A 13,611-nucleotide genomic window follows, 5' to 3' on the forward strand; every position below is an offset into this window, starting at 1 on the left:
CTCTGTCTTTATCCTGCATAACAATATTATGCCACATTATGATTTCAACCGTGTCAGCACTCAGAATGAATGGCTGTGAACTGTGAAATTATAGGGCACATTTTTCATGTCACTGCCTAAACAATATTGCAGATCTTCCTGAGAAATATAACAATAAGATCTATCAGTCACAAGTTATGCTTGCAGTGGAAGGCAGATCCAGACAATAACTCACTTTGTCATTGCTGTTCTCTTCCAGCCTCAGAAAAGGCAGGATTTTGTCTCTGGAAGAAGTAAAGAGTATCTTGATTATAATAAGTTAGCTATCAAGTTTTGAGGACACAGTGTGAGGAGTTGTGTTGATGGGGAAAAGGGTGGTTTGAATTTCTCTTAATGTTTTAAAGCTATTGAATTCTGGAGTCTCACTCAGCTGGGTTTGATCATCTGTGTGTAGTTACAGCTTTCAGTGGTGCTTTGATAGAAATTTATTGGGGCTGCTTCTAAGTGTGACTGGAGCTCCAGGGACCAGTGGTGTTTTACATGGTGGCAAAAGCTCCAAACCCAAGCACTGAAATCAAGGATTTCTGGGAAGGTTGGTGCCATGAAGGGAAAGTGTCTAATTAAGCAATTCAGCTCTTGTGTCTTTAAAGCAAGTACAGATCTTGGATGGCACTGAGCAGATGTTGTCTGGCACATCTGGCCATACTTCATTAATTTACCATCTCCAGACTAAGGATAGAATAAATCATGGACACTTCCAATTCAGTGGCAAAATTCCTGCTGAATCTGGGATCAGGTTTCCATGTGGGGGCAGGAGCTTTCCCAAGCACACAGAATTCCTGTTGTATTCCTACTGAATCTGAGATTAGGTTTCCATTTGGGAGCAGGAGCTTTCCCAAGCACACAGAATCCCTGTTTTATTCCTACTGAATCTGAGATTAGGTTTCCATGTGCAGGAGCTTTCCCAATGCACAGAATTTTTGTTGTATTCCTGCTGAATCTGGGATCAGGTTTCCATGTGGGAGCAGGAGCTTTCCCAAATGCACAGAAATTTTGTTGTATTCCTGCTGAATCTGGGATGAGGTTTCCATGTGCAGGAGCTTTCCCAATGCACAGAATTCCTGTTTTATTCCTGCTGAATCTGGGATCAGGTTTCCATGTGCAGGAGCTTTCCCAATGCACAGAATTTTTGTTGTATTCCTGCTGAATCTGGGACCAGGTTTCCATGTGCAGGAGCTTTCCCAAGCACAGAATTCCTGTCCTGTGTTCACAGCCCCTGCTCAGAGGCAAGGCAGCCCCAGCCTGTGCATTTCAAGGTACAAAGGCCCCATCTCCTTTCAGGCTCACTGCTGGTTATCCTTGGAGTGGAACTGAAGTTCAGTGAAGAAATTGTCAGAAGGTTTAAGCACTCATTTTTACTAAATGGAGCTCTGCAATGTTACTGTGAGAGGAAAAACGCCTTGTAGAGTTCAATTGGAATTTTTTCTATTAACTCTGTAATAAGGATGCCAATTTCTGCAAAGTAGTTTCTGAGCAAGAGTGAAATTATGCACTTTGTTAAGCAGCAGTAAGCCTGCAGATTCAGCCTTGCTTCAAACGTGAATTACTGAATTAGGGACTGACTTCTTCCTCATCCTATGACCATTATGCTCTGGGTAAATATGCCTACAGAGACATGCTCTGCACAGAGCCAGGTAATTGTTATCCCTGGCATCCCTTGGGCAGCTCCTCTGGGTAGTGCTCAGCTCCACATCCCCTTGGAGATGCCAACCCTTCTCGCCCAGGTTTCACTGCATGCTCCAAACCCTGCAGGATTTTTACACAATGCCCTGTGGTAATGGCTCTGGCAGAGAGCTGTTTCCTCTTGCACATGGGAAATTCCCACAAGAATTCTCATTTCCTAAGGCCCAGCCTCTCTGGAGATTCAGCCCTGCATCCTTGGTAGCATTTTACACAAATGCAGCCCCAGCCTTCATCTGATCATGGTTCAGGACTAAAATAAGGAATTTTTCTATTAGTAGGGGAACAGGGTGTGCAGATTCTGGCCCTGGAAGCTTCTAAGTCATTAACCAGCATTTAAAAAACATTTTAGCCCAGAGAGAAAATGGCACTGTCTCAGTTTTGCACGTGTCCATGTCAGGGGTGTTAAGTCAGCTGACTCATGGAAACTGCTGCAGAGTTTGGGTTTTGAAGTGCAAGGAAAAAGAAAAAGAAGGAAAAGCCCCTGATGGCTTTAATCTTTGCATAACTGTGCTTTTGAGCAAGTCCTTCTTTGTGCAGCCAGGTGAGTCTTTTCATTAGAGCTTCTGTCGTTTCAGAGGGGCAGAAAAACCCGGATCCTTTTAGTTTTACAGGTTTTGAGGCTTCCACTTTTTTTGTCTGTCAAATGGAAACATTAAAATTCACCTCACAATGATGCTCTGGGCCTGCAATGGAGGTGGCTGGCAAAACATTCAGATCCCAAAAGAAACGGGAAAAGGGTGAGAGAAATTTAACTCCTGGGTGTCCAACCCAGGGTAAAACCTGGGCATCATGTAATTTTAGGAGATGAAATACATTCAGTTCCCAGAGCACTGTATTTGTACCTCATTTTATACCCACTGAATGCAATGGGTATCAAGCAGAAAATAAAATTAATACCCATCAAGAAAAAACCCTTTCCAGCCTGGTAACATCAATAACAAGAAAAGGAAAGGGGAGGTGAGAGATTCAGTAACGTGGTTAATAATGTGAGTGCATAATATCCAAAGAAAATGATATTACCATCTGATAATGTGAAAAAAGCACATTTAGTCCTGACTAATAGTAAGTTTTAAATTAAGATTTAGGGGTTTTTTCACAGCTTATCTCAAATACATTATGTTCTTCATGGGTGTAATTCTTACAGAAAAAACTTCTCTTTCTGAATTGCCACTTCTTGCACAGCCAATCTATTGTGTGGTAAATTTTGTTCTTTCTTAGGTTACCCCCCTTTTCTTTTTCTTTTTGGGTTTGTTCCTAGGCTATAAAAATGCAAGTGAAACATCTTTTCAACCCCAGCCACTCTAGGATCTCCTCTGGCACTGTAGAAATAAAAACTGCTTCATGTGGTAAGGGATAGGATGGAGAAAAGTCCTTCTGTTAATAACTCTGAGTGCCTTGGGAGCAGCCAGGGATCCCCTGTGGGAATGGTCAGACTGAGACACTGTTTGTGCCTCTTCTGTTTGAGAACATTTTTTCCTTCCTAAATGTCTGTCATTAACAGAAAATTTTGTTAATATTTAGTACCAAAGAAAGAAATTCTGCTAAATCTCCAGGAGCTAATTCCCAAAATGCCCCCCTTGATATTTCCTGGTCCTGTGGTAGTCCTAGACTTTATTATTAATTATTTTCCCAGAGCCAAGGTGGTTTTCCCCATTGCTGGGATACCCAGTGTCCTCCTGATTTGCACTGGGCTGGAATTCTTTGTGAAGCACTGATGAGAGAAGGCACCAGAAGAGGCAAGGGGGTGTGCAGGAGGCAGCTGGAGGTGCCCAGGGGTGTGGGCTGCTCTCCCTCTGCTCTGAGGCCCCTCTGCTGGGCAGGCTCTGCCCTGGCATGGACACAACCTGTGCTGAAACGATCACTTGGCTCTCTTGCTGCCCTTCCCTCTTGGAAATTCATTTGCAGAAACAGATTCCCTTCCTCCCTGAAGAGATGAGCCCAGAGCCAGTGGGGGCCAGGGCTGGGACATGGCTGGGTGCATACTGGGATCTGTTTGGATCAGTTTGGATCCGTATCTGGCTGCAGGCTCTGGATGTGAATGGTGCTGCCCTGCCCTGCCCTTCTGGGAGCTGCTTTGGGAGCTGTTTCCAGGCCAGGGGTTCCTGGGGGACTCTGGAATCAGCCAGGGCACAGCTGGGGCTCCCTGGGAGCTGCCAGAGCAATCCTTGCCTGGGAGCAGCCACAGCCCAGCAGAGCTCTATTGATCCAGACAGATTAAAACTTCCCAGCCTGAGCCACTTCCAACCTCCTTTCTGCCCATCCCTTAGGGAAAAAAAGAACTGGAGAAGCTTGGAAATGTGCTGTTTCCCAGCTGTGTTCAATACTGACATTCCTCTGCTGGGTCTGCTGGGCTCTCTTAAAAATTTCCCAGTTTTTCAAGAGCTACCAGGGCAGTTGTTGGACAGTGAGAGCAGCAAATGGATTTGCAGTGGGAGCACAGGCACACAGAACAGGCGTGTGCAGAAACTTTGATGGAGTTTTGCTGCCAAAATCCTTCTCTGGGTAGTTTGTAAAAGACCCTGAAGCTCATCTGATGCTGATTAGCTTTTGAGGCACAATTGCTACAATGAGAAAACTTTTACTGATTTGCATGTGTTGACAATTATTCTAACAGTAACAACCTGATTATACCAGTGTGTTAGTCCCAGATATGGTGTATTCTTCCCTAGCTTTAGGAATAATTCTGATAGTTATGGCCTCTGGCTTCATTTAACCATAGCCCTAATCACTTCTGATTAAAACATACATAAATGAGTTTGTGGATTTTTTTTTTTTGTTTTGTTTTTTGCACCTCAGCTTCTAGAGGGTTTTTTGCCCCAAAGGAAAGAAAAAGAGAAAATTAGGTTTCAGCACAGGGAAATGTTTGAAAGACTGTACAATAATAATGAAAAATATTTTCATTTCCAGAACATTTTATTTAACCACATCATTAATACAGTTTTATTATTTCGATTTGATTAATTGTTGTAGGTTTTGAGATTGGATTTATTTTATTATTCGAGTTGCAATGGCTCTCCTGTTACTTTCTTCATGTTTACCAAGGGGTTTACACCATTATTTCTCCACACAAATAACTAATTAGTCAACCATTTTCTCATTTGACATTTCTCAGCGGCAGGGGACTGCAAACTGAATTTCATCTGATTTTTCATTCTGTTTTGATGGTATCATTGGAGATTGAGGATTGTGATGGAAGCCAGCCTGTTAAATCCCTGATGTGACAAACCAAACAGAGCTGAGATGAGGAATCTCTTGGCTCAGGTGGGGGAGGTGGGTGCATGGTTTTCTGCAGAGGCAAACAGGAGAAACCCTGCCTGCAGCGAGGCACAGCCTGCAAACCCTGCCTGCAGCAAACCCTGCAAACCCTGCCTGCAGCCAACCCTGCCTGCAGCGAGGCACAGCCTGCAAACCCTGCCTGCAGCAAACCCTGCAAACCCTGCCTGCAGCAAACCCTGCAAACCCTGCCTGCAGCAAACCCTGCCTGCAGCAAGGCACAGCCTGCAAACCCTGCCTGCAGCAAACCCTGCCTGCAGCAAACCCTGCAAACCCTGCCTGCAGCAAACCCTGCAAACCCTGCCTGCAGCAAACCCTGCCTGCAGCAAACCCTGCAAACCCTGCCTGCAGCAAACCCTGCCTGCAGCAAATCCTGCAAACTCTGCCTGCAGCAAATCCTGCAAACCCTGCCTGCAGCAAACCCTGCCTGCAGCCAACCCTGCCTGCAGCGAGGCACAGCCTGCAAACCCTGCCTGCAGCAAATCCTGCAAACCCTGCCTGCAGCAAATCCTGCAAACCCTGCCTGCAGCAAACCCTGCCTGCAGCAAACCCTGCCTGCAGCAAACCCTGCAAACCCTGCCTGCAGCAAATCCTGCAAACCCTGCCTGCAGCAAACCCTGCAAACCCTGCCTGCAGCAAATCCTGCAAACCCTGCCTGCAGCCAACCCTGCCTGCAGCGAGGCACAGCCTGCAAACCCTGCCTGCAGCCAACCCTGCCTGCAGCCAACCCTGCCTGCATTGAGGCACAGCCTGCAAACCCTTCCCTTGAGCCAGGAACCTCCTCCAGGGCCAACATCCCTGAGCTCAGGGCCAGGCTGGGCTGGAGCTCTGCTGCCTCTTCAGACAGGATTGATGTTGAGTCTGAACTTCTTTTTGTCATGTGTGAGAGGGTATTTCTTGTTGGACTCAGATGTTTATCAGTTCTTATCTCTGTCACAGTCTCACAAACCCTGAGTTCTGCTGCACTTCACTCCAACAAACTAAAAATGGAGCCCTGTCTCTACAAGGCCTTTTAAGGATAAACTGTCCCATCAAGAAATGACACCTGAATTATTTTTACTTTTAACTTAATACCTAACTACCCGTGGCCCACAATGGGGACTTTTTTATCCAATTGCACAAAACCACCCAAACCCAGGGAGAAGAAGCTGAGGAAGGAGCAGCCTCCATCCTAAAACCTCCACATTGCTTTCCATCTATTACTGTATTCTAAACCCTTAAACTCTGAGTTTCCCACCCAGTGATATCACACACTTCTGTTCAAACTCCACACCCACAATCCCAGTTCTATCATTCCATTTTGGAAGCTTCTCCACAGCCTCAGGTCAGTGCAGTGTTCTCCTGGGGGTCAGTGCAGCACAGAAAGCCTAAAATTCTAAAATTCTCATTAACCAGGGTTCCAACAGATCAGCATAAAGCATCTGCAAGGTTGAATCTGGGCAGAAACTCCCGGGAATTCGAGGGGCACTCTGGGATCACCCAGGAAAAAGCTGCTGCAGGGAGTTCCTACCGAAGCAGTGGTGCCCATGTGCAGAGCTGATGGATTCACCCTGGGGTGTGCCCAGGTTGTCAGTGAAACTTGCATTTCCAGCAACCAAAAATGCACACAGTCACTCGTGGCACAACATTGATGGGGGGGGTTTTAATTTTTAATATTTTTTAATTGTACTCTAGGTTGACATTTCCAGCCTGTGAAAATACTGCAAGGCCATAAATGTGTTCCACAAAGCTAAAAAATGGCTCTTGCATAAATCCTCAATCTTCAGTGAGTTTAAAATCTTCAGTGAGTTTAAAATCTTCAGTGAGTTTAAAAATCTAACACCTTCCTCAACAGTGTTTCCAGGAAAGGTTTTAGATTTCCTTAATGATATGTTTATTCTGAGTCATAGTAGTGTTGATATCAGTTAAATTTGCTTTTTTACATTTTTAATTTTGGGGTTTTTTTAAAGAATCTAGCCCAAATAACGAATCTCTGCAGGAGATTTTTCACAGCCTGCTGCTCATGTAGCATCCAACCACACTTTTAATGCATTTAAATCCAAATTCAAATCTGTTCATTTAATGGTAAAGAAGCTTGCCTAGGCTTAGCTTGGCAGCTGGGGTGTGTAAATCAAAGATGAGCACTGGGAAGCACGAGCAGAGGATGGCTTACATTTTATTTTCCTTTCTGACTTTTTAACAGCCCCTTTTGGGTTAGCTGTGTTAATAGAGCATGGTTACAAGGAGTGGCTTTAGGCCAGGGTTTAGGCCAGACCCAGTGAGGTTTACAATTCACAAAAGGCCTTGAAAGCTGTCAGTGGTGATCTCCAGGGGTTCCTTCCAGCCTCAACCACTCTGGGATCCTGTGGAACCCAAAGTCATACATGCAGAGAGCTCTGAATCCCTGGGGATCAGGAGTCAGCATGAGCACATTTACTGACAGGAACAGGTCTGGAAAAGCCCCTTGATGGGGTCACCACTGCTCCCTTCAGCATTTCTCTCTCAGCCTGGCCTGCAGCTCTTGAGATGTCTAAATGCTCATATTTTGTCTCAATAACATTGTGTGATGAAACAGTTGGGCTTTTCCCCCCTTTGATATGAAATCCTCTGGTTGCCTTTAGTCCTTTACCTGTGATGGAGATAAATTCAGGGGTCCCAAACAATGCCCCCCTTGTGCTGCTAGGACAGGCTTTGTCCCAAGGACCAGGAGTCCCTGCCCTGGACCACGCTGTGTTTGGGGCTGCAGCAGCAGATTTTAAGGCAGTGGCTTTATAGCTGAGTGAAAAATGGGATCCAAACCCCTTTATTCACCTGCACCTCGTAATTAATACATCTAATCAATCCACATTGTTTTCCAGTATCTGGAAAAAAAGTGAATCACAGGATGGTTTAGGTTGGAAGAGCCCTTAAAGGTCATCTCATGGGTAGGGATGTCACCCACTAGAGCAGGCTGCTCCAGGCCCCATCCACCCTGGCCTTGGAAAATGAAAGCCCACAGCTGCTCCAACAACATTCTTCCAATGGCTTCAATGCCACAAACATTTTAAAATAATTTAAAAAAAAAGGAAAACAAACAAAACCAAACAAAAAACCCAAGTGAAACAACCCCAACAATAAATCAGGAAAATAAAACAACAAAAAAAACCAAAACAAACAAAAAACCCCCAAAACAATACAATCTTGGAAGCAGTATCAAAATGATCTTTACAAAATCAAGTATCAATATAGTGACATTACTAGAATCTACATTAGAGAATTGCTGTTATTGTTCATTTCACATGGGATAGGAATTTGAGACCCAGCTGTGCAAGGCTGGGAATGTACATATATATGTGTGTGTACATATAAATATATACACATATATTTGTGTACATTCCCAGCCTTGGAATGCACATATATATTTATATATCTCTGGTTTTTGCCCTCCCCAAAGCTCATAACCCAGCCCAGCCTGGGAGCAGGAGCACCTTTGTTATCTCATGGCCAGAAAGCAGAAGAACTGCAGTGTGTCCCAGTAATGAGTGTGGAGTGTGGTTCAGCTGGAGAATTGCTGTGCTGCAATAAGGTTCCCTCTCTGCTCTTCCTGGTGCCATATGCTGCCCTAATTAGTGCAGGCAAAAGGTAATGAGAGCACAGTGGAGAAGAGGGAGCTCCGTGGGAAGCAGGCTGATCTCTAAAACTCTGCATTATGTCATCCCTGTGTAGAGCACAATAGAGTTTTCATCCAGATTTTTAATGTTGCACTTATATTTTGGATGGTTTTTTATCTTTCTCTGAGAAGCACCATTGCTTCCCTGGGTGGGATATTTGTGCTGAAATTGCTGCAGCAGTCTCTCCCAAAAATCTCTGAACTTTTCCCAGGGGTAGTGCCTCATGATTTTTCAACCAGCCTTGATGTAATGCCATTTATAAATTTGAAATCATTTCCATACATCTGCTTCTCTATTTTAGTTCTGCACCAAGTGCAGATTTTGGTTTGTGCTCTGCTCTGCATCCATAGCCTCTCTGTGTCTCTTTGGAGGTGTGTGTTTCAGGTGTGCACTCAAACATTGGAGCAGACCATTTCCACTCTGAAGGAGCTGCTTCTGCTGCTCTCTTTGCAATCCCTGGCTTAGACAACAGCAGGACATGAACCCAGGGCAAGGAGGGCACAGTCAGAATATGTTTCACCCACTTTCCCTTCCCTCTTGTCACACAAGCCCTTGGGAGCTGGGAGCTGTTGGCACAGTTTAAAATTAAAAGAAAGAAACCCACAATGAAATAAACTCCATGAGCAGCACCAAATTGCAGTGCTGCAAAGCAGAATGAGGCCAAAGCACAGAGAAATTGGCACAGCAGAGGGCACAGCTCTGTGACAGCTGAGCTATCACTGTGCTCAGCACTGAAGGTGCAGCAGGTCCATGCAGAAAAGCTCATGTCTAACCACCTAGAAATGGTCTGATTTCAAAAGCTGCTGTGCAATCAGATCCCACCAAAGTCAGAAGTGAATCTTTGCATTCAGATCTTCTGTTTTTATCATGGTTTTTATCATGGGTCCATTCTAAACCTTTGCTAGCAGAGCCCTCAAGAAACGGAACAAAACCCAATCATCCTGGGCTGCAATGTGCTCTTAGAATAAGTAAAAATGTGGTGGGAAAGACAAAGGGCTACTTTTACAATATCCTGTGCCAAATCACAGGTTATACAATCCAGGTTTTTATTTGCACAGCCAACAGTGCTTTGTAGAGCAATCAGGGAAGATAAGGCAATCCATTTTACATTCTCATTACTTTAGAAGTGTTGAATCTTCTGAAATGGTTTCGGGGTTAATTGAGAATTTGCAGTTTTACAATAGACCAGGAGTTGTTTCTTCTGCCCTTGTTCCATATTTTTGTGCATACCTTTGTTGCAAAGTTATAAAAACAACAATAAAAGAAGAAACAAAGAAGTGAAATGAAATGATCTGCATTGTTGCTGTTCCAGGCACTCATTTTTGTGGGAGATAAAGCTGAGGTATTGATTAATGTCTAAATGGCTCTTAAGAGGAAGGACGTGTTGGGTTGATGGAACATCTCACTGTGCACTAATGCTTTCCTTTGATTCTTCCCCACATATTCCCTAGGGGATAATTTCTGCTCCTGGGGATGCCAGTGGTGAAACTCTGAGTTACTTTTTTTGCCAGCATAAATAAGCCAACTATTTTCCCTATTTCTCTCTTTTTCTCCATAAATTCCAAAAGTTTCTCGTTGCCAGATCTGCTCTTTAGCTTATTTTAACATCATAAGAGCTCATAAAGATGTATAATTTTTCCTGGCTGCATGTGCTGAAGTTTTGATGCTCACTCTGGCTCCTTGAGCACCTGAATATTCCTGTGCACCACAGTCAGGCTCAGCAGCCCCAGGAAATTTCACTTTTCAAGCCTGAAGCAAAGTTGTGGTAAAAAGCAGCAGCATGGGCAGGGCCTGTCTGTCAGCACTTTGTTGGAGGCTGGAATTGTATTTCATTTTACCTTTTTTTTACCCCCTCAGTAATGTTTTGTTTTTGTTTGTTCCCTCATATTTGCAATGATACTTTTTAATTTTTTTTTTTTTTTTGCAACATTATCACACAGGACTTCCAGATGAATTCACTTCCAGGTGAATGCCACTGTGAGGCACTGCCTTGGCACAGACTCATTAAATATTAACAGGTTCCATGTCAATTACTGGTAATTTAAAATGTCCATCAAAGGTTGTATGGTGGTTTATGACCTATAACAATTCACTACAAAAAAGATAAACAGGTTATTATCCCAGGTATGGATTATATGATTGGAGTTTTGGTTTAAAATATTAACACATTTAATTGGAGAGGGAATTGGTATCAGTTAATTCAGCTCTGGGTTGTTCTTTACTTATTATATTTAACTGAGTATAGAATTAGGCCCTAATCATGAACATTCTTATATTTATTGCTTCATTCAAGTTCAGAGAAATTCCTGGTGTGTAAACTCCACAATCTCTCCAAACATTTTCAGTTTTGAGGCCTGAATATTTGTGCTGATTAAAGGGAATAAAGCACACCAGGGAATTTCATATTGAGCCACCTTGGAGACAGCATTCCCAAACTCTGATTGAGGCAATGTGGATGTGGCTGAATTTAATCAGCAGAAGGAGGAAGCTCCAGATCCCAGAGTGCAGAACAAGAGTGTGCAGACAGGGCTGGGTGTAACCACCTCCCCCAGACCTGGTGAATTCATTGTCTGGCTCTTTCTGCCACCATTCCCCACAATTTAGAACATTTCCAGCTCACCCAAAATAACTAATGGTGAGAAAAAAAGAAATTAAAACCACTCAATTGTAAATTAAAAACCCAGCTTCTGGTCCAATTGGAATTTTGAGTCTGGAAACAGGAGGTCTGTGAGAGGATTCAGGAGGTCAGTGAGGGTGCAGAGGCTGTTGGAAGGGTTCTGGTTGTGTAACACAGCCCTGGGAAACAGGTCCTAAATAATGTCCTAAAAATTGATTTCTCTGCTAAACTTTGGGACATATATATATATGCAAAGGAACTGACTCAAACTTCTAGCAACACTGAACTGTCTCTAAGGCAAGGCACAAGCTGAAATTGTGGTTTTGCAACATGAAGAGATCCACTGTGGAAGCCACCGGGCGCCCAGACAGATTCCTTTGCAGCAATGCATTTGTTTGATGTTCACATCTATGATTTGCTAACAACTTCTGCACTTTTGTTCAGGTATTCAGTGTACAAGGACCCAGCAGGGTGGCTGGAAATCAACCCCACCAATGGCACCGTGGGCACCACGGCAGTGCTGGACAGGGAATCTCCCTTCGTGCACAACAACGTCTACACTGCTCTGTTCCTGGCCATCGACAGTGGTGAGTGAGCCCTGGGCAGAAACCCTGCATTTCCTGCTGCAAATGCTCTGCTCTGAAAGCTGCACATGAGGCCTCAGGGTTTGGCTTTTCTATTTTTCCCCTTCTGTGCTGCTTTAGTGTGTGGGGCTGGGTTCACATCAGGGCATGGTGAGCTCTGTGCACAGAGCAGGGAGACAAAACAATTCCTGCTCCAGCTGGGCACCAAGGACAAATGAGCCAAATCTCAGCCCAGGAGCACAAACCCCGTGGGCTGGAGAGAGAAAAACAAGGGTGGGACTGCCTGGGCTAAAGCTGGGCTGGGACAATGAACTGCAAGGTGCAAATGGAGCAGAGCTGATCCCAGGGAGAGACCCCGGGAGCGCTCGTGCATTTGGGGCCATTTTGGGTCATCTTGGGTTCATTTTGGGGCCATTTTGGGTCATCCTGGGTTCATTTTGGGGCCATTTTGGTTCACCTTGGGTTCATTTTGGGACCCTTTTGGTTCATCTTGGGTTCATTTTGGGACCATTTTGGTTCATCTTGGGTTCATTTTGGGACCCTTTTGGTTCATCTTGGGTTCATTTTGGCACCATTTTGGTTCATCTTGAGTGCAGCCCTGGCTGGGCTCTTGTACTGCCCAAGGTGGATCCATGGAGGAGATCCTTTCAATAAATCCCTGCTTTATTTAACTTGTCCAGCCTCTGTTCTAGCTCAGCCTTCCCAAGGCATCACACATGTAAAATTAAGCAGTGCTGCAGCATTTCTCTGCATGGCCACCTAAGTGTATTAGAGACCATTTTGGAAACCAGAAGAGGAATTAACTTGAAGCTTTAAATTTATAACAGCTTTAATTTAGCTTTATACCTTACAGATTTATTCCTACACTGATGTCTTAATGTTAGGTGTAATTAGTCTAGAAACATTCTTGGAAATGTAATAAATCATCCTAATCAGAGTTAATTTCTTCACAATATTTGAGCAGTCAGCATGCCTGAGGCACTTAAATACCAATAACAACTCATCTTTGATATGCTGGATTATAATCTATTCAATACAATGACAGTGGCAATAAAAAGCAACAATTTTTCCTTGTCAAAAAGAACAATTTTTGCATATTGTGTGTACTAAAGTTCCTCCTGTCAAATGGAATCCAAATTAAGCTATCTAAGGAAAATCCAGGGAGTGACTCTGGAGCAGAGGAAGAAAGAGAGAACCCTGAACATTCCAAATCTCCCGAGCTAAAGGCACAAAATAAATAAAAGATTTGCCTGTAATATAACAGCTAATATGCTAACACTTTTTCACAGCTGCAGCTGGTTTAGCCCTGGTGATGAATTGTAAAATGCTCTTTTTAAGAGAGTAATTCTACATTTTTGCAAGCACATGACTCAGGGAACATTTGCAGGGCCTGACAGGAGGAAGAAAATATCGCCTTAAGTATAACGGAAAAAAATGCTGCTGAGGAGATGATTTACTTATATATTAACATACATATTTTCTTTAGGAAATTTCTGGGGGAAAATATAGCACTAAACATATTTCTGTCTTTTGCTTGGTATTGGATTTTTTTTTTCTTTTTTTAATGCATCTCAACATCAGGTGCACTGGGAAATGTCATCTCACAATGAAAGCAAAAATCTGGGATATTACTGAGGGGTTACCCAAAGGACAAAGTTGTGTTTTAAAGGTGAAGTCAGATATTGTCACAGAGCATAGATGGAGAAAGGAGATGAGAGTTCTTCACTGTGAGAACCAGCCTGAGGAATGTGGATTTTGGGGGACACCTTTATGCTGCAACTTAGGC

The 13,611-nt window shown here is 43.8% G+C and overlaps 1 protein-coding gene across 2 annotated transcripts in view; it reads left to right on the forward strand.

Moving 5' to 3' along the window:
• The window catches only part of CDH13 (cadherin 13), a 445,340-nt gene that overhangs the window by 402,318 nt on the left and 29,411 nt on the right, over nucleotides 1-13,611 (forward strand). For both annotated transcript variants that reach the window (XM_059857430.1, XM_059857431.1), the window contains exon 11: nucleotides 11,686-11,828. In XM_059857430.1, coding sequence (XP_059713413.1) covers nucleotides 11,686-11,828 — 143 coding nt within the window. The remainder of the gene's footprint in view (nucleotides 1-11,685; nucleotides 11,829-13,611) is intronic.

This window comes from Haemorhous mexicanus, chromosome 12, assembly GCF_027477595.1.
Source record: "Haemorhous mexicanus isolate bHaeMex1 chromosome 12, bHaeMex1.pri, whole genome shotgun sequence".
In the NCBI taxonomy this organism is placed as follows: Eukaryota; Metazoa; Chordata; class Aves; order Passeriformes; family Fringillidae; genus Haemorhous; species Haemorhous mexicanus.